Below are 19504 nucleotides of genomic sequence, written 5' to 3' on the forward strand. Positions count from 1 at the left end.
CCGGAAGCCAGCGAGGGGGAAGAGGGGAGGCGGCCGCGGGCAGTTTGAACGACGCCGAGCTGCACGGCGAGGAGCGGCGCGCTGCGGGAGGAGTTCGCGGCGGTGGGGAGCCCCGGGCTGGCCGACACTGGAGCCGGGTTCTGGGAGGAGCGCAGGTGAGCAGCGTCCTCCCGGGCCCGCGACCCCCCGACGCGCGGCCGCGTCACCGCCCTGCAGCCCCCAGTCCGCGGCGCGCCTACCCTCATGGCTTCTAGAAGCTTCCTTCTCCCCTGGCTAAGGGTCCCCTGGGTGCCAGGCCGGGCGGTGTGTGCTCAGCAGCCAGAAATAACGAGTCCTGGAAGGCCGGGAGGGGATCCTGACGAAGGGCAGCCGCAGAAGCCTGTCTGAACCTCCTTAGGGGCTCGACGCGGGGCGATGGGCCCTTGGGGAGAGCCCTTCGCTTCTGAGACCGACAGCGTCGGTGGAAGTCCTTTGCGAGCGAGCAGTGGTCCTCAGCCTTCTTAATACCGAGACCCTTTGACACAGTACCTCATGATGTGGTGACACCGCCCCCCCCCCCCATAAAATTATTTCGTTGCTACTCAAAACTAGTTTTGCTGGTATTAACCGTAATGTTAATATCTGATAGGCAGTCCCCGAGAACCGCTCTTTTAGACAGTTCACCTCACTTTCGTCTTCCACTGAGACCCTGCCCCTTTAGTGTTACCTTTTCCATTGATTGGTTTTCCTTCTTTGGCTCCAGAGATCCGATTTAGATGGCCGACAACTAATTTCTTAGTTTGTCAACTCCTAATGACAATTAGGCGATCACATAGAAAACGTGTAAGTGTGTGACTACAAACAAATCTGTGTAGCTGTTTGTTAATTGAGTTAGAAAAGCAGCCTGCTGGTTTCCCGTGCTTGTTCCTCATCTTTGGATTGTTCTTTTTGTCTTGTTGGCAGTGGCATCTTTTATTTCTCTCTCTCTCTCTCTCTCTCTCTCTCTCCCCCTCCCTCCCTCCCTCTCTCCCTCTCTCTCTGTCTCCCAACTGTTGGGGTTAAAGGCTTGCATCACCACCCCCAGATATGGCTGTTGGCATCTTGATGTAATGATTTTGGTGGCTGGCTGAATTGTTAAGTTAGTGTGTGATTTTGGTGTATTCTACTCTCACTCTTGAATGAACAAGCCATCTCTTAGAGCAGGGTAAATTGCCCTTTGTTCGTTGAGAGGCTGCCTGCATTCCTTTCAGAATTTTTTTCGAGAAATTGATTGTGGAGTTACAGATGTCTTCTGAGATCTGGGAGAAAAATAATGAAGCTGGCAGTAAAAACAGTTTTCAAGCCTTGATATATAACATGTCAGGATCTTTGTTTCTCTTTAACTTTGGAAAATATTTTTTCAAAGTATTTACAGTTAGATACTGTCTCAGTGTACATACTCAGAAGTAGCTCTGAAGGCGGTAATCCATGTTTGGTGGGTTTTTTTTTTTTTTTTGTATCATAGGCTGAAGTATATTTGGGGGAACTGACATAATAGTTAACATGTACATAAAATGTACTAGGAGATGCCATTTTGAGGCTTGAGGAAGTTGCCAACTTTTTATAAATGAGGAAACCAGGACACTAAGAGCAATTGAATGATTTGCTCAAGATTGTGCATTATTTAAGTGAAAAGTGGTAGGGCGTAAATGTGCTTTGAGTCACTGCCTGTATTCTTTCCTTTTCATCTGGAGTGTGCCTTTACCACCTTTGAGTCACTGCCTGTATTCTTTCCTTTTCATCTGGAGTGTGCCTTTACCACCTTTGGAATGGTCCTGGTAGTAACCTGGCATCCAGTCTTGGCTGATACATGTATTAGTTTAACAGATACCAGCTTGGAAAGAGCTGGGTATCTTGTGAGAAACTGACTGGAAACTATTCCCTGGTTAGGAAAGGCCTCCCTGGGGATGCATAGTTTGAGTGATAATGATATGAAGAAGGAAAAGAACATGTAAAATAATGTCATGCTTTTCTCTCATGTAGGTAGGATCTGCTTCACCTGGAAACGTTACAGTAAAGCATTTGTTTTATATAACACAAGTAGCTATATGAGAGCTTAAACCTGAAAAAATAGCCAGGCGGTGGTGGCCACACCTTTAATCCCAGCACTTGGTAGGCAGAGGCAGGTGGATTGCTGTGAGTTCTAGGCCAACCTGGTCTACAAGTTCCAGGACTGCCAGGGCTATTACACAGAGAAACCCTGTCTCAAAAAACAAAACCAAACAACAAACCTGAAAAAATAATAAATGAAGAGAAAAACAAATAAGCATGCTATATAATCTCTGAATTTCCTTTACTGACTTTATTCTTTTCAGTTTACTTACAAATGCTTGAAAAATAAAAGAAAATGAGCTGGGCACTGGAAGAATGGAAGGAAGGACTCCCTACAAGAGCTCTTCAGAAGATTCAAGAGCTTGAAGGACAGCTGGACAAACTGAAGAAGGAAAAGCAGCAGAGGCAGTTTCAGCTTGACTCTCTAGAAGCCGCGCTGCAGAAGCAGAAGCAGAAGGTATCACTGCTTTTTGAAGCAGTTGGCTTCCTTTTGGATAATTTGCTTTCTTGTAGAAGAGGGAACTTGTCATCTCCAGGTGATATCGTCTCTCCCTGAGACATTTTAAGTTGCCTCCGGTTTTCTTCATCTGTGGCTTTATTGCTGCCCACCTGCTGATATTTAGGGCTTAATTTCACTTGAACTTCTGTTTGGGAAGGGGCTTTTTTGCATTGTGCAGTTAGGCTAAGTGTCTAGCTTCAGCTCTGGACTGTTAAAGTATTTTCAGTTTAGGTGTAGGGTGCTCCCTAACAGGGAGCTTTTCCTTTGTGGTTTCCAGCATCATCTCTTCAGGGGTATTAAATAACAACATAAGACTTCTTTAAAAATGAAAACAAAAAGTCTGTTAGCCAATTGTGTGGTATACAATCATGGCTTCTAATGTATTTTTGCTTATGGAAAGGTCATTTAGCATTTCTTAAAATAACTGGCTTCCTTGGCAAAACTTGAAAGTGAACTGTTTAGGAAAAGTTATAAAGTTTATTTTAAAATTCTCTTTAAAAAAAATATATATATATATGTATGTGTGTGTGTGTGTGTGTGTGTATATATATATATACACACACACACACATACATTTGTATTTTATAATTATGTGTATTACATATACATTATTAAAATATGTATATGTTTGTGTTGTATGTATACCACATGCATGTAGTACCTGAGGGCTCAGAAAAGGGTACTGGATCCCAAAGAATCTAGTTCTATAAAATTCTGAGCCATGTGATACGGGTGTTAGGAACTGAACTCAGGTCCTTTGCAAGAGCAGCAAGTTACTCTTTATCCACTGAGCCACTGCTTCAGCCTTTTTTTTCAAATTCTTCAAAGGATGTTAAAAGATAATATAGTATGTAACTTTATAGAACTTCCCTATTTATATGCTCAACAATTTGGTCATTTAAAATTTCTATGTTCACCCCAGATTACTACCGTGTCTCAGAAAGTTAGTTTTAGAATTAGACTCACACATAATACTTGGTAAGTAAACAAGCAACAAAACTATTTTCTTGTCAATAATCTCTGTTAGGTTGAAGATGGAAAAACAGAGGGTGCAGACCTGAAAAGGGAAAATCAAAGATTGATGGAAATATGTGAAACTTTGGAGAGAACAAAGCAGAAGATTTCTCATGAACTTCAAGTTAAGGAGTCACAATTGAATTTTCAAGAAGGTCAACTGAGCTCATGCAGAAAACAAATAGAAAAACTGGAACTGGAACTTAAGCGGTAACTGTCTGAGTAGCATTTCTGTGGACCTTAGTGCCAAGGGTCTCAGACCTCCAGCTGAGAGCTTGACCAAAGGCTGAGAAATTGTAATTTCTAGGCTCACACAAGAGTTGTTAAAGTTTGCAGGGCTAAGGATCCCAATATACAGAAAGACAAACAGTAGAGGGTATCATTTGCCACACCTTGCTTTTGCCATGTACTCTGGCAAACTAAAGCTGCCAGAGATCATCACTTTCCTGCCTATAATTTCTGTCTAGGTGGAGCAAAAGAGCCCCTAACATGGATGGGTAGCATTTCTAGTCATAATCCTTTCTAGATGTGTTATGTTAATTTATACATCTCTTTAAAATGCCATATGATATCTGTAAATCAAGTCTCTACATTTATTACATTTGTGTGTTCATACACACATGTGGAAGTCATTGGACAGCTGTTGGGAGCCAATTCTCCCCATTCACTTATGGATCTCAGGAATGAAACTTGGGTTATCTGGCTTTACCTGAGCCCTCCTGCCCACCCCAAATCTCTTGTTTTGAAATGATTGTCATAAGTAATGTCTTTATTTTCATAATTAGAACCTATGTGTTAAGAATATCACTCAACTTGGGCTTCTGAAGTTCTGAGCTCTTTGTGTCTTTCTTTGGCTTAGATGGAACATAAGATTTGCTTGGACTGTATATCCCTAGTCCCCTATACTTCTTTGCTGCTGTAGTGCTTATTGTAATAGGTCTTCATTAGATTTTTGAAGACAGGATACTGCATTGTATATCTGGCTTAAAGATTAGAGCTCACTAGATGTCTACTGGATAAAAGGATTCTTAGAAGCAAAGTTTCATATGCTCTTTTGTCCTGTGGGAATGGATAGCATTTGTATTCTGTAGCCTTTGGTGTAATCTGTCTTGTTGGTCTCTTGGGTTCTTTTTTTAACAGGTGCAAATCTGAACTTGAAAGGAGCCACCAAGCCGCACAGTCTATAGATGTTTCTTTGAATCCATGCAGTACACCACAAAAGCTTTTTACAACTCCACTCACACCAAGTCAATGTTATATCGGTAAAGATTTTTATTTGGTATAAACAACTCTCAGTTTTAAATTCTGCAAGAGCAATGAATTAGTCCACATTTGAATTCAGCTTTTAATTTTGGTCTTTTAAAAATGTCACCCCCAATTGGATGTTAGTTTGCGTTTTTGTTGCATTATGTTGAGCCATTAGAGGTAAGCATTAACCCTTACATTTTACCCTTCTGCAGTGTGTTTTAAAAGTTTCAGAATATGGGAGACACCTCAGTTTTCATGTTTGAGTAATTTGATCAGTATTTTGACATGTTGCTCCAGTCTCCTTTCTATTAAAGATTAAGGTACTTATTTTAAGACTTAGTGCAATCATTGCTGATCTGTTAATTTATTTAGGAAATGATTGGTTGACATAAAATCTCATTCCATTGTCTCTGTTTAAGGTTCTGCATATGAAGATTTAAAAGAAAAATATAATAAAGAAGTTGAAGAACGGAAAAAATTAGAGGCAGAAGTTAAAGCTTTGCATGCTAAAGTAAGTTCATTATAGTCCCTGCAGAAGAAGAAACTCTTTGCTGAAGCATAAGACTGACTTGCCTTATCTAGGGATGGCATATTTCTCTTACATTGAGAAAAATTTGAGGTCTCATTGGTGATGATTATTTTTGTTTTTTTTAAAAATAGGGCCACAAACGGCTGGAGAGATGGCTCCAATGTTTAAGAGCATTGGCTGCTCTTCCAAAGGACCCAGGTTCAATCCCAGCACTCACATGGCAGCTCACAACTGTCTGTAACTCCAACACCAGGGGATTCAACACCCTCATACAGACATACATGCAGACAAAATACAAATGCACAGAACATAAAAATAAATATTTTTATGGGCAGTGGTGGCACACACCTTAATCTCAGCACTCAGGAGGCAGAGACAGGCAGATCTCTGTGAGTTCGAGGCCAGCCCGGTCTACAGAGTGAGATCCAGGGCAGGCACCAAAGCTATACAAAGAAACCTTGTCTCAAAAAACAAACAAACAAACAAAAAGGTAGGGGTGGGGCTGCACAAGATGGCTCAGGAGGTAAAAGCAATTGCTGTGCAAACCTGGCTATCTGAATTCCATCCATGGAACCCCACGGGGGAAGGAGAAAACTGACTCCTGAAAGTTATCCTTTGACCTGCATGCAGGTGCTGCAGTATGCCTGTTCTGTACTCACTCACCTATTACACAAATAAATACAATTAAAATGGAACATGCTTGTGATCTCAGCACTGAGGAGACTGAGGCAGAAGGATCTTGAGTTCAAGCCATCCTGACCTACATGCTTAAGACCTTGTCTTAAAACAAAAACTAAGGACTTTAGTTGAGGTTAGTTTTGTCCATAAATGGTAAATGTTCATGGGGGCACCAAATCTTTTTTATCTCCTTATTAACCCTGAGATAAGGTCTTGATTTGGAGAGAGAAGTACTAGGGAATTATTCTTTTTGTCCTGATACTTACTGGCTGACTTCTCTGGTGGAATGCAGTTAACTATAAGAACTGTGAGTTTTGAGGGTTGTTATTGGTAAAATTCTCATTTCAGAGGAGAATGTTGGCAACACAGTGTCCTATTTCTTATAGGTAGTTGCCTGTAGGTTTTGTTTGTTTTGTGTTTTGAGATAGTCTCAATGTCTTAGACTGGCCTCAAATTTACCATGTAGCTGAGGAGGATTGTCTTGGAGTTTGAACATCCTGCCTTATTTGCAGAGGGTTAGGATCTCAGGTGTGTGCCACTAAATTTGCTTTATGTTATGTTGTATATAGAATCTAGGGCTTTATGTATGCAGGGCATACTACCAACTGTGCTACACCCTAGGTATAAACTCCATTTTGATATGGGTCATTAAGCAGAGAAGTGGGTGGAAATGCGGGATTTAAAACCTGTGCTACTTTTGAAGCCACCCTCCAAACCTGATCTGGAAGACTCCTTCACCACTGCCATGCACGTCATGTCATTTTCTAAGACAACAACAACAACAACAACAACAACAACAAAAGCCCCCCAAAACAACCTAGTTTGGTATCAATTGTGCATCACTGCCAAACAGAAATTTGGTGAGACATCACAATTCAAACAGCTTGAGGCAGAGTTTATAATTTAGGTAACTATTTGAGGATCAAAGGCCTATTTCTTTACACATCTGTAAACCTTGTTTTGAGGTGACCAGGATTGTTGTACCAAAGGCACTGCTTACCAAGATAAATAAACGTTCTCTAACTTGCCCTAAAGACATGTGCTTCATCATTTGGAACCTGTTGTGCCTTATAAGGAATGTGAATTCCTATGACCATTGAACCTCTCCAGTAGTCAGAAGAATGCATGCTATAGAACTGACACAGTATCTCTGCACAGGCTACATGCCAGTGTTGATTATAAATAGCCACATGATGTTTCTGGAGTGCATTACCAGATAATGAAATGTGAGGTTAGTGACAGTTCTGTAGGTTGATATTTAGTGTAAAGGTACCTGGGCAAAGGAAAGCCAATTTTGGAATTGAAAATGGAGGTGAACAATGGAAAGTAGAACTAAGATTTAGCCCTTATGGATTGATGGTACCTCAGATGGTTGTTGTTGCTCATCCTTCAGTGCTGAGAAGTCTGACTGTCAGGACATTGCACTACTAGGTCTTGGCATTTAACTTAGGATGTCTTACACCTGATTAACATTCAATATTAGCATGCTGTGCAAACATCATCATTGTGGGATTGTGGCTACATGTTCTGTCTGAAAAGAAATAGCCCTGAATATTGAGATTTCCAGGGGATGTAGGTCAGCAGTAATATGCTTTCAGAACATGCTCAGAGCCCTGGGTTTGATCCCTAGCACTGGAGTAATGGGGGTGGGGAGGGTGGCGAGGGGTGAATAAATTAAAAAGAAAATTGAGACTTTTAAAGGGCTCTGAAGAGTTTCTATTTTTTATAGAAAGTGAACCAGCCTATTCACCAAGCTACCATGAATCACCGGGACATTGCAAGACATCAGGCTTCCTCATCAGTATTTTCTTGGCAACAGGAAAAGAACCCGAGTCGCCTTTCATCTAGTTCTCTGAAAACCCCACTCAGGAGAGATGTCTCTGCCTCTCATTCTTTGGGAGAAGAAGTGACTCCTAACAGATCAAGTCTGCAGACAGGGAAGAGAGGCTGCAGCAGCGACTTTGGGGACAATCCCAGTGGTTCTCAGCTTTGGGAGCGGGTCCAGGCCCAGAATCAAGGTAACTTTCTGACATAAGTTTACAAGGAGGTTTTCCTCTATCATTTCACCTTGAGGTGTGCATTGTATATTTTGTTGGACACATTGGTAGTTAACTTCTCAGGCTCATGCCATTTTGGTAATAACAAAAGACATGATAGTTTTGGAATGAACTTGTATTTGTATTAAAAACATGACACTGTGAGCCTTTAAAAGTAGTTTGAGAAGCATTAACTTCTTTTCCCCAGAGCAGAGTGAGTAGGTTGGTTACAAGTTTGCACTCCTCACGATTCTCACCTGACTCTGTTGAGACCCTTAGAATGAGCCTGTGGTCTGAGCAGCCTTGGAGAAATGTGGCATGTATCTACAGAGAAGCTCTGCCTTGTGCTGCCAGGCTGTCCATATGGGAGCAAACCTGTAACCTTGGCTGCTGTACCACACTTCAGCTGATGCCAAGCATACCAGGTGGTGTTTGGAATCTACTCTGCAGATTCTGATAATTTTCAGTGCAGTGATCTATTCCAGTGCTGGTGAGAGCTGTCACACTGTCAGTGCCATTGGAACCAGTACTACATGTGTAGGGAAAGGGAAGGATGTCATTGTTAGTTCTGGCAATGTAAGAGGTTTACATGTCTTGATCTTCAGTGGCGGCAAAGCTCCCAGGAACCGTAGGAAGGTGAGCATCTCACTGCCTAGCACGAATTTGCATTGATATGGCATAAAGCAAATATTAATGTCCACTGTCTAAATCAAGTGATACCTTTACATAGGCCCTTACTTATGGTTACTACTACATCACTATAAGGTGCTGCTTGCAAAGCATCCCTTCTTTGCTCCTCTGTGGAGACATAAGAAAATGTATTTCACTGCTTCCTATATAGAATACTTAAATATACATGTCAATGGAGATGCCAACTGCTGAAGTTAAATCCAGTTAACATAGTTTCTGTATTTAATGTTAGAGTTATCTCACCAAAAATTTCAGAGTAGGTAAAATAAAAAGTTGTGAACATTTTGTAAGTATGCATATGTCTTTGTATATATAAATGGGAATTTTATTTTCTTTTGTGCTTTCAGACCTAAAAAACAAGATGAATGAGTTGGAACTACGCCTGCAAGGGCAAGAAAAGGAAATGAAAGGCCAAGTGAATAAATTTCAAGAGTTACAGCTACAGCTGGAGAAAACAAAAATGGAATTAATTGAAAAAGAGAAAGCTTTGAACAAAACCAGGGATGAACTAGTGAGAACCACAGCACAGTATGACCAGGCAGCAACCAAGGTACTTGACTTTCCATGAATGATTGAGAAATGGCCATCTTCTATACCTAAATGTATACAGTAACTGTTTGTAAAGGTCTTGTAAGCACATGCTCCTGATGCAGATGAACTAGGCTGTCTGTGGTTGGGTAGGTAATGGGACCTGTCTCGCTAGTGCCTTTCCAGCTGAGTGATGTTGAGCAAGTCACAGTGACCAGTAATGTCACATGGTCTAGGAGGAATATTGAAGCTGTCAGACAGTTTCAGGACACGGGGTGGGATTTAGATGATCTGCTCTGGGACTCTGTACATGCGTGCTGCCTAAGACTTTTCTTAGGGCTATTGAGGGCTTGTTCCTTTAGCTCCAACTTACCTCTCTCTGGTCTTCCGGTTTTTTCTGTCATTTGTCCTCATTCAGTTATTTATTGAGTGCTGCTGTATGTTCATCATTATTCTAGTTCTGGGGATATGTAGGGCAGCAAAACTTATTACCCTGTGGAGGCAGTGAATAAATTCAGAAAATAGTAGTACATTCAATAGTTTTGAACTAACTACTGTGTGTAACATGGAGAAATGAATTACCTTTGAAAACCAACCATGATGGATTTGGTGCTTTCTGGACCCAATCTCTGGGCCTAGTGTTTGGATTATATTGTCACTGTACTTGAAAACCCCCTTCTCCCCCAGTCCATGCGTTTTCTTGCTATCTACTCTCTACTCTTCCTCAGGGCCCTTGTAGTGTTGTTATTTATGTTTTGGGCATATGGTTCTTTCATTTGGTTATTAAAATTACAGAGAACCCTGAAAACAAAGGATTTGTTCCTTTGATAGATACCGTATCTGAGTTTATAGGTGAAAATTGCTGCAGCAGACCTGGTCTCTGCTTTCCATGAGCAGGTTCCTTTTCTTCCCTAACTGAAATTTTGTTTTAACATAGTTGAAGGTTAAATTTAGTTATATGAGGTAGTAATGTATTAATGTGGCAGATTATACTGATTGGGTTTCGGATATTTGAATGAGCTGTATGTCTTTAGAAAATGTCCTACATTATTATGGCATGTAACTTTTAATTTAGATGTGAATTTTTTCTTTCTTTCTTTTTTTCTTTTTCTTTCTTTTTTGCCAATAACTTGTTAAGGATTTGGGTGTCTTATTTTCATGGGAGATAATTATTGTTTGGCATTTTCTTTTTTTCTTCCGTCTTTGTATGATACTTGTTATCAGGGTAATCTCAGATTTATAAAATGAACTGGGAACTGTTCTGGTCAGTTTTCTTGAAGAAAATGCCTTTGATAAGTTTATCTTAGTGGATTGAGTAGAATTCGCTAGTGAAATCAACCAGGCCTAGAGATTTCTTTCATGGAAATTTTAATATTTTAAATTTAATCCCTTTAATAATTAACAATTATATGTTTCCTACTGAGGGAATTACAGTGGTTGTTGATGTTTTTATCTGAGTGGTCAAATTTCCTTATTTCTTTCTATTTTCATTCTAGCTATGTTATCTTCTTTGAAATATGTTTCACATAGAATTAGGTCATGTTTTTTAGTCTAGTGTTTAATTGGTGAATTTAGCTCATTTCATGTAACTTTTTGCCATGACTTAAGCCTGTGATTCATTTTGCTGTTTCTGTTTTTGATTACTGTGCTTCTTACCATTCAATGGATTACATAGACATTTTAGAGGATTCATAGGCTATTGTTTGTTCATTTTGCCAGGTTTAATATGACACATTTGCCTCCCTTGTTTTTATCCTCCCCCATTTATAGTAGTCTTAAATGTCTTTTTAACCTACACTTAGAACTATATTGGTCTATTACATTTTTTATGACAATTGTCAGACATTTAAAAATGTCAGATATTAATGCTTCCTTGTATTTTCTTCCTTTCTAAATTCTTCCAGGGTTCCATTTTTTACCTTTCCACTTAAGCACTTTCTGTTCCATTGTTAGATTATGTGTACTGCCCACAAGGTCCTACTTTCCCTTTATTGAAAGATGCTTTGATCCCTCTTCATTCCTGAGGGATAGTTCTGGGTTGGGGTTTGTTTGCTCATTTTGTTTTGTGTTCTCCCCAGTATTGTTTACGATTATAGACTCTCTTGAACTCTCTCATTGGTCTGCTTCTTCCTTTTGAAATAATTTATCTCAAAGCAGTGTTCAGAAGCTGTATTTGTTGCTGTTCTCTTTTTTCTTTATTGAAGTATTATTATTTACTATAATACCATTGTGCTAAGGTTTTGTAAAGATTGAGGTGATTTTTGTAAAAGGTTTGCGGTAATACCTGGGTCAAGGTGAATTTATAATATTAATTGCTGTTATCACAGCTTATTATTGAGTTTGTATTCAACTTAGCTAATTTTGAGTTGAATCTCTGTCTAGCTGGGACTTCCTGAATAATAAGAATTAGTTTTTGTCTTCTTTTGATGAGAACAGTTCTTTTGTTCTACCTGTCCTATTTGGTGAGGTCTTTAGTCAGACTGTTAGAGGTTTTGACTTGGACAGTGCTGAGAATCTGACCCTGGCTTTCATCTTATTACGGTTCCTCCAGGTCCTTAAGGTTCAGATGTATTTCAGTGCCTTTTGGATTTTCTTTTCTCCCCAAGTTAGTTTCAAATTACCCAACTGAAAATTTAGTTCACCTTTTTCTTCTTGTGCCTAATATGACTTTGTTAAATGTTGTGCTGACATCACATTATGATGTGTGTCATTAGAATTGCTTATTAAATAGAATGGTGCTAATATACTCTTGTGCTTTCAAGTGACTGAACGTCGTTTGGTTCTTTTTCCAACTGTTTACAAACTACAATTGGAGGCTGGAAGGAGTTTAAGGCTCACAGCAGCTAACCTGGAACCCAGCACCCATGCTTTACAATGGAAAAAGCTGAATGGAGTGCTAAGGATCATAACTACATAGTTGGAGGAACTTGAGCTCTGTGCACTTTAGAGCATTGGTTCTCAACTCATGGGTCATGACCCTTGGTGATGGACCCTTTCACAAGGGTCTCATATCAGGTATCCTGTATATCATATATTTATAATTCATGACAGTAGCAAAATTACAGTTATGAAGTAGCAACAAAATAATTTTATTTTGTTGGGGGTCATCACTATATAAAGAACTAGGTTAAAGGGTTAAAGGGTCACAGCATTAGGAAGGTTGAAAACCACTGCTTTAGAGTATTACAGAGCATACATGACATCTAGTGGGCAGTTACTTACACATGGATTGTGCATCATTGGAACCACTGTGGTATTCAGAATATTTTTGAATGAGGTATATATACCTTCAAGGGTCTGTTTTAATCTCCTGTCTATAAGGAAAGGGTTGCTGTCCCTTAGGAATGCGCTGCACTGTGAAGGAGTGCCAGTAGAGGGCGCTAAGGGTTCGTTTATTTTGGTGCTTGGTTTTTGTTTTTCTGTTTTATATTGTCAGCCTTCAAAATGCCAGTCTTAGGGGCTGTGATCTTAGTTGTTTTTCCACAGCCTAGAACAGTGGAGGACACAATGGGTTCTCAATCACTGTTTGTTTATATTTATTGTTGAAAATCATGTAGTAGTATTCCTTGGGAATTTAAAAACTTAAAGACAGTAATTATAGCAATGGAAGGAAGTTATCTTAATGTCTGAGGCAGTGGGTGAATTTGATGCATTGGCTTAAGAATGTAATGTTTTCTGAGACTGGAGAAATGGATCAGTTGGTGATTTGCTTGCTTTGGACCCGAGTGGATTCTCAGCATCCAAGTAAAGAGCTGGGTATTCATCTGCATACAGAGAGCACACACATGTAAAGCAGTTCATGTTGTTTGTTCAGAAAGTGTTTCACTGTGTAGCTCAGACTGACTTCAAACTGATGATTTTCCTGTTTCAGCCTTCTGAATGCTGAGCACAGGTGTGTGCTGCTACTGTGTACAGCTCAGGTATCTTCTTAGTTATGGTATTTCTAAAATCATTTAGTCACCATTGACCAGTTTGTTGCTGTTCATCTTTGGCTAGTTAATAATCGACATTTTATGTTCCAGTAAATATTGCATACTGTTTTCTTCTGAATTCTCAGGTTTCTAATACAATACTCAATAGTGTTAAATTAGACTACGGGTGGCTGAACAGATGGCTTAAGTCAGTAAAGTGCTCACACAAGCTTGAGCACTGGAGTTCAGTCTGTCCTCAACGCTCATGCTTAAATTACATGCATACATAATACAGATGCAGATAGGATCAGTGACCTGACTCAGCAGGTACACATAGTTGTTGCAGAAACCTGACAGTCTGAGTTCAATCCCCAGAACCCATGGTTGGAGGAGAGAACTGACTCCAAAATGTTGTTCTCTGACCTGCATGCATGTGTTGTGTCTGCACATACAATAATTAAAAATAGCTGGTTATGGTTGCACGTGCTATAATCCTAGCACTGGGGTGTGGTGGGGGAGAGGGGTCAGTGCAGAGACAGAAGGATCCCTGGGGATGGCTGTCTAGGCTGTCTAGCCGAATTGGTGAACCTTTCCAGTATCATTGAGAGATTCTGCCTGAAAAACTGAGAACCATTGAGGAAGACACTGATGTTGACCTCTCTGGTCTCCATGTGCACCTGCAAATGTCTACCTTCATACACATGCACACAATGTGTGCACACAAAGTAACATATATGTATTGAAAAATTTCGGAGAAAAATATTAGTGAAATTTATTAAATTGAGGCACCTCACAGAGTGGAAAACTCTTCCCTATTAATATAAAGCTTTTTCCCCCCCAATGATTTATTTATTTTTATGTATGTTGTGTTTTTGTATTTTTATGTATGTCTGTGTGAGGACATATATGTCCTGGAAATAGAATTACAGACAGTTGTGAGCTGCCGTATGGGTGCTGGGAATTGAACCCCAGTCCTCTGGAAGAGCAGCCAGTACTCTTAACTGCTAAGCCATCTCCCCAGCCCCACAAAGCTTTCTTATTACTCCTTAAGTGTTGTTTTTTTTGGGGGGGGCGGGAATCAGTCATTTTAAGATGTAAGCGGAGTTTTCCTGTCTCGACTTCTTGCTCCCAAATAACTGGCACAGAGGCTTATAAATGCTTGGCTAATAGCTCAGATTTGTTCTAGCTAACGCTACACTTAAATTAATCCATATTTCTTTTCTTTGCTTTGCCATGTGGCTCATGGCTTGTTAACCTCATTTTCTATATGTTCTGCTTGTTTGGTTGGCCTGCTGTCTTCTCCCTGACTCCATTCTTCCCCCTCCCAGAGTCCTCTGTGTCTGGCTGTTCCACCTATATTTCCTGTCTGGCTACCAGCCTGTCAGCTTTTTATCAACCGATGAGACTAATACATATTCACAGTGTATAGAAGGATTATTCCACAGCATTAAGGATTTGAACTAAAGGAATGGCTTCAAGATATGCAATGAATCTCACCATTTGAAGGACTAAAACAATTTTGTTTAAATTTAACTTTAGGAAAATACCCCAAGTTTTCATGTAATTAACATTTTTAAAATTAGCAGATAACTATATATGTAAGAAAGCAACAGCATATTCTTTTTATTGCTTCTGAGAACATAATTTAAAAACAGGCTTTGGTGTTCTAGAATTCTGTGAACCTCTAGAAATGTAATGGTATAATGGAAGTTTGATGAAAATAAGTAGTTTAATATTTAACATTTCTTACAAAAATTCATTATGGGCTGGGCATGGTGGTACCTGCCTTTAACCCAGCATCAGAAAATGTTATAGGATGGCAGATCCTGAGTTTGAGACCACTTGGTCAATGCTGTAAGTTTCAGGCCAGCCTGGGCTACTTACTTAGACCGTGACTCAAAACTGTTTCTCTGTCTCTACTGTGCTTACAGGATCTTTTCATAGGAGGGTGAGGAGCTTGCTCTAACATTTGATAGCTCATAAATCACAATGTCAGTATCACTGCTTGTTTACTTACTGACTTTCTGTCAGGAGTAAGTCATCAGCCTAGCTGGACCAAGAATTTCTGGACGCCCCTCATGTCTCCAAACCCATCTTGCCATGGGATTACTGGGCTTACAGATTCATTCAAACCATCACATTCAACTCTTGGTGTGGGTTCTGGGGATTGAAGTCAGACCGTCAGCCTAGTGTGGCAAGTGCTTCAACCTGCTGAGCTCTCAGGCCCCTTGCTGCCTTTTGATGTGTGCTTGGCATGCAGTGGTGGGGTGCATTTTGAGAACACTGTCTCCCTTCCCCAGGGCACGCGTGAAGTACTTTAAAAGTGTACTGATGCTTACCATCCTTGTGCTAGCTAGTTCTTCAGTATACATTTCATATTCGCTGATAGAATCATAGTGACCTTAGGATTTAGGTAATGAATGTAAACCTGACCTTTTAAATGAAATTAAAAAAAATCAAAACAAGGGTAAACACAAAATAGACTTTAGGGACTACAGTTCGTTAGTTTTTTGGTTTTTTGTAACAGTACCTTACTGTGTAACTCTAGCTGGCTTGGACCTAACTATGTAGACCATACTGCCCTCGAACTCAGAGATCTGCTTGCCTCTGACTCCTCCGTGCTGGATTTCAAGGTATGGATCATCATACTGACCTGGACTAAAATTTCTTAAAACACAGAATTTGGCTTCTTTGAGTAACTTGTTTTATGGAACATTTTTATCGGTTACCAGTGTACTGCCTTGGAACAGAAGCTGAAAAATTTGACTGAGGAGTTGAGTTGTCATCGGCAGAATGCAGAGAGTGCCAGATGTTCTCTGGAGCAGAAGATTAAGGAGAAGGAAAAGGAGCTTCAGGAGGTAAGGGGTGGGTTCATGGAGGACTTTGTATGAGAAGGACCTGTTGACTTTGTAGTTTGGAAGGAAGAACTAACTGTTCATTATACCTGAGGACATTATGGAGCAGGCATGCTTTGTGAACACAACGCCACTGCATTTTCCTCCCACCTGCAGTTTGTACTTTTTCTGTCATTCACTTTTGATTACCCAGGACGCTCTCATGGAGTTCATTTTCTTTATGGGCTAGAGATTTGATACTGAGTAGAGAAGGAGCGTCTTTGAGCTCTTGATCCACAGTGAGAGGATTTTCTGTGTTGTCAGTTGTCTTGGAAGGCTGTGAGCTGGTTCATTACCTAAGAAGGTATTTGAGGGCTGGAGAGGTGGCTCAGAGGTTAAGAGCACTGACTGTTCTTCCAGAGGTCCTGAGTTCAATTCCCAGCAACCACATGGTGGCTCACAACCATCTGTAATGAGATCTCTTCTGTATGCATAATAAATAAGTAAATCTTTAAAAAAAAAAAAAAAAAAAAAAAGGAGGTATTTGAGGCAGTCAGGGAACCAAAGATGGGCTGGCAGCTGTATGGCCAGTGTGGTTGTTCAGGTGCTTCACTCTGAGCATAAGTGATAGTAGATGTTCCCCTGATTGTCAGTCAACTAGCAACGCTTATGGCTGTTCTTTCAAATGAAGACTATTGTAAGTGTATATGACTGATTAGTTAAGCCCCCATTTTCTAACCCCCACCCCCCTTTGAATATGAGCTCATTTAGCCCAGGCTCCTTGAACTTCTGATCCTTTTGCTTCTACTGCCTGAATTCTGGATTAGGGGTGTGTGTGTCACCATGCTCAGCTCCTATGCCCTCTTTTGTTTTATTTTTAAGCATATGGTCTATATGTATATGGGTACATGAATGCAGATGTACATGCACATATATGGGCATGAGTGAAGGAGGCTTTATGTTGACACAGGATATCTTCAGTTGCTCTCCACTGTAGCTGTAAGGTTTCTCCAATCCGCCCTGCCCACAGGTCCTGTCCCACAGCTGTTTATAAAATAATCACTCAGAGGCTTAGTAGTATTTACAAACTGTATGGCCTATGGCGGGCTTCTTACTAGCTAGCTCTTTCATCTTAAATTAATTTCTATTAATTTATGTTTTGCCATGTGGCTGTGGCATTACTGGTCTGCTGGCATTTTGCTTCTCCTTCGGCAACTGCTGGTGTCTCTCCCTCCTCTTCTTTCTTCTCTGTCTGTTTGGATTTCCTGCCTGCCTCTAAGCTGCCTTGCCATAGGCCAATGCACCTTTATTTATCAACCAATCAGAGCAACACATGTTCACAGCATACAGAAAGATATTTCACAGCACTCCTTTATTTTTGGAGTGAGAGTTTCTCAGTTGAACCCAGAGCTGGCTGTTTACTACTATAGCTAAACAGCTTGCTCCGGGGATCCTCTTTCTCTGCCTCTTGAGTGCTGACATGAAAGGTGGCTGCACACTTGTCTGACTTTTCTGGGGTTCCTGGGATCTATACTTTGGTGCTCATACTTGGATGGCAAGAATTTTATTCACTGAGCCATCTTCCCAGGTCTTATGCCTAAATTTTTGGTGTATTTCTGTGCTAAGTTGTGTTGGTTGCAGCTCAGCTAGTCTTTCCTGCCCTCCATTCTCCAAAGTGAGATGACTGAGATAGGAGATGAGGTGGAAATTGACTGGCTTCCCTGGGGTCAACTGGTGAGTGACTCTTGGATCTTTCCCTCTGAGATCTGGATTTGATTATCAGGGCCAGTGTTGAGGGTGATTGTCTTTGGCATTCAGTATATGGTAGTGTGACTCCCTGTTGTCTTTCATTTTCATATAGGATACGTGTGCCTGCTCATGGAGTCTCCTCTGTTAATGGCTCTTTGATCTGATGTTTTACTTTTCAGGAGCTGTCCCGACAGCATCGATCTTTCCAAGCTCTGGACCAAGAGTACACTCAGGTGAAAACCAGACTTACCCAGGAGTTACAGCAAGCCAAGCATGCGCTCAGTGTCCTCCAGGTGGAACAGGAAAAGGTAGGACCCTGAACTTAGTTCTCACCATCCCACACACATGCTTCTTCTGTACTTCAGTTGACCTAGATTTCGTTTTAATTGATAGTTAAAAGTAGAAAAAAAATGTGATTTTCATACATACTTTTTGAAAAATGTAGTATTTCAGGTTAAATGTGTTATCTTCTTAAACATTTATCATTCTTTATAGTAAAAACTTTCAAAATCCCTTGTCTCAGCGTTTGTGCAGACCATAATTGTTGTGTGTACTGAGCAGTGACATACCAGATTAGAACCTGAGAGTCATCATTCCCTTCCCCTTGCTTTCCCCAGTCTCTGAAACTCCTGTTTCTTTCCAATGTCCTTGGGATTGACTTTTTGGTATTCCTGATACGGGAATCAGTCTAAGTCTGTGTCTCTTGTTAAATGTCCTTCGTTCTCTTTCAAAGTGGAAAACAACCTTTATGGCTCAGTTTTCTCAGGAAAGAGTTGGGTTTTCAGATCTGGATATAAGTGGAAATCTCTGAGATGCTGATCTTTATGGGCTACATAACAATGGGGGGGGTGGTTTCCTAAGTAATTTCTTCCCCCAGATAGTTACAGCTTGGATAGTTACCAGCTGGCTTATTTAAGACTCTTAAGAGTGGCCTACCCAGGTTTCTGGCTTTGCATACCCCCTGCATTATGATGGGTCTTGTGTTATGTCTTCAGGCTGGAGGTGTCTTCTGAACCACAGGCTTGTCACTGTACTTGGCACTCTCTCTATGTGGGTAACAGTAATGAGGTGATCATTGACTTCAGCTGTTGTCTTCTAGATGAGCACCTCCTCTTGTCCTCTCCATCCCACTAGATAGGAATTCCAGTCTTCACAGTGCTCAGGCCAATGCTTCAGGCTAGTATAGCAAAACTGCCGAATCTACCTTTGTTTTTGCACATGTCTTGGTGTATATTTGTATTTTATGAAGTGTATGAATATATTTCCATGTGAATGATAGTATTTTTTTAATTTAATTTTTTATTGTTTGAAAAAATTAAAAAATGCATATATCTAGACCATCTCTTAATGCTTTCCAGATCTATGCTCCAAACTTCATATCCTCTGTTTTGTTTTTTATAACCTCTGAGTCTGTGTATCATGTACTCATGGGTATGGGGCCATCCAAAGGAGCATGATTGACCTACCAGGGGCCACGCCCTTAAAGAAAACTGACTGTCACTCTCCTGCAGCCATCAGTTGTCCATGGCTCCTCAGTTGGGGTAGGAGATAGCTAACTCTCTCCAGTCCCTGCTGGAGTGTCCACTAACTTGATCTTGTACAGGTCTTGTGCACACAACCTCAGCTGCTGTGTATTCACGACTGAAGACACGTTTCACCCTGATCATTCCCACCCTCTAGCTCTTACGTATTTTATAGCATGTGGGTTTGTCACTATT

The 19504-nt window shown here is 40.5% G+C and overlaps 1 protein-coding gene across 1 annotated transcript in view; it reads left to right on the forward strand.

Annotated features, from left to right (window-relative positions):
* The first annotated feature begins 2365 nt into the window (after positions 1-2365).
* Positions 2366-19504, forward strand: part of Cenpf (centromere protein F) — a 44885-nt gene continuing 27746 nt past the window's right edge. Inside the window, exons 1-8 of the mRNA XM_036201884.1 lie at positions 2366-2527; positions 3597-3793; positions 4724-4830; positions 5251-5342; positions 7768-8056; positions 9112-9314; positions 15936-16061; positions 17966-18094. Coding sequence (XP_036057777.1) covers positions 2366-2527; positions 3597-3793; positions 4724-4830; positions 5251-5342; positions 7768-8056; positions 9112-9314; positions 15936-16061; positions 17966-18094 — 1305 coding nt within the window. The remainder of the gene's footprint in view (positions 2528-3596; positions 3794-4723; positions 4831-5250; positions 5343-7767; positions 8057-9111; positions 9315-15935; positions 16062-17965; positions 18095-19504) is intronic.

Source organism: Onychomys torridus, chromosome 11 (assembly GCF_903995425.1).
Source record: "Onychomys torridus chromosome 11, mOncTor1.1, whole genome shotgun sequence".
NCBI classification, from domain to species: Eukaryota; Metazoa; Chordata; class Mammalia; order Rodentia; family Cricetidae; genus Onychomys; species Onychomys torridus.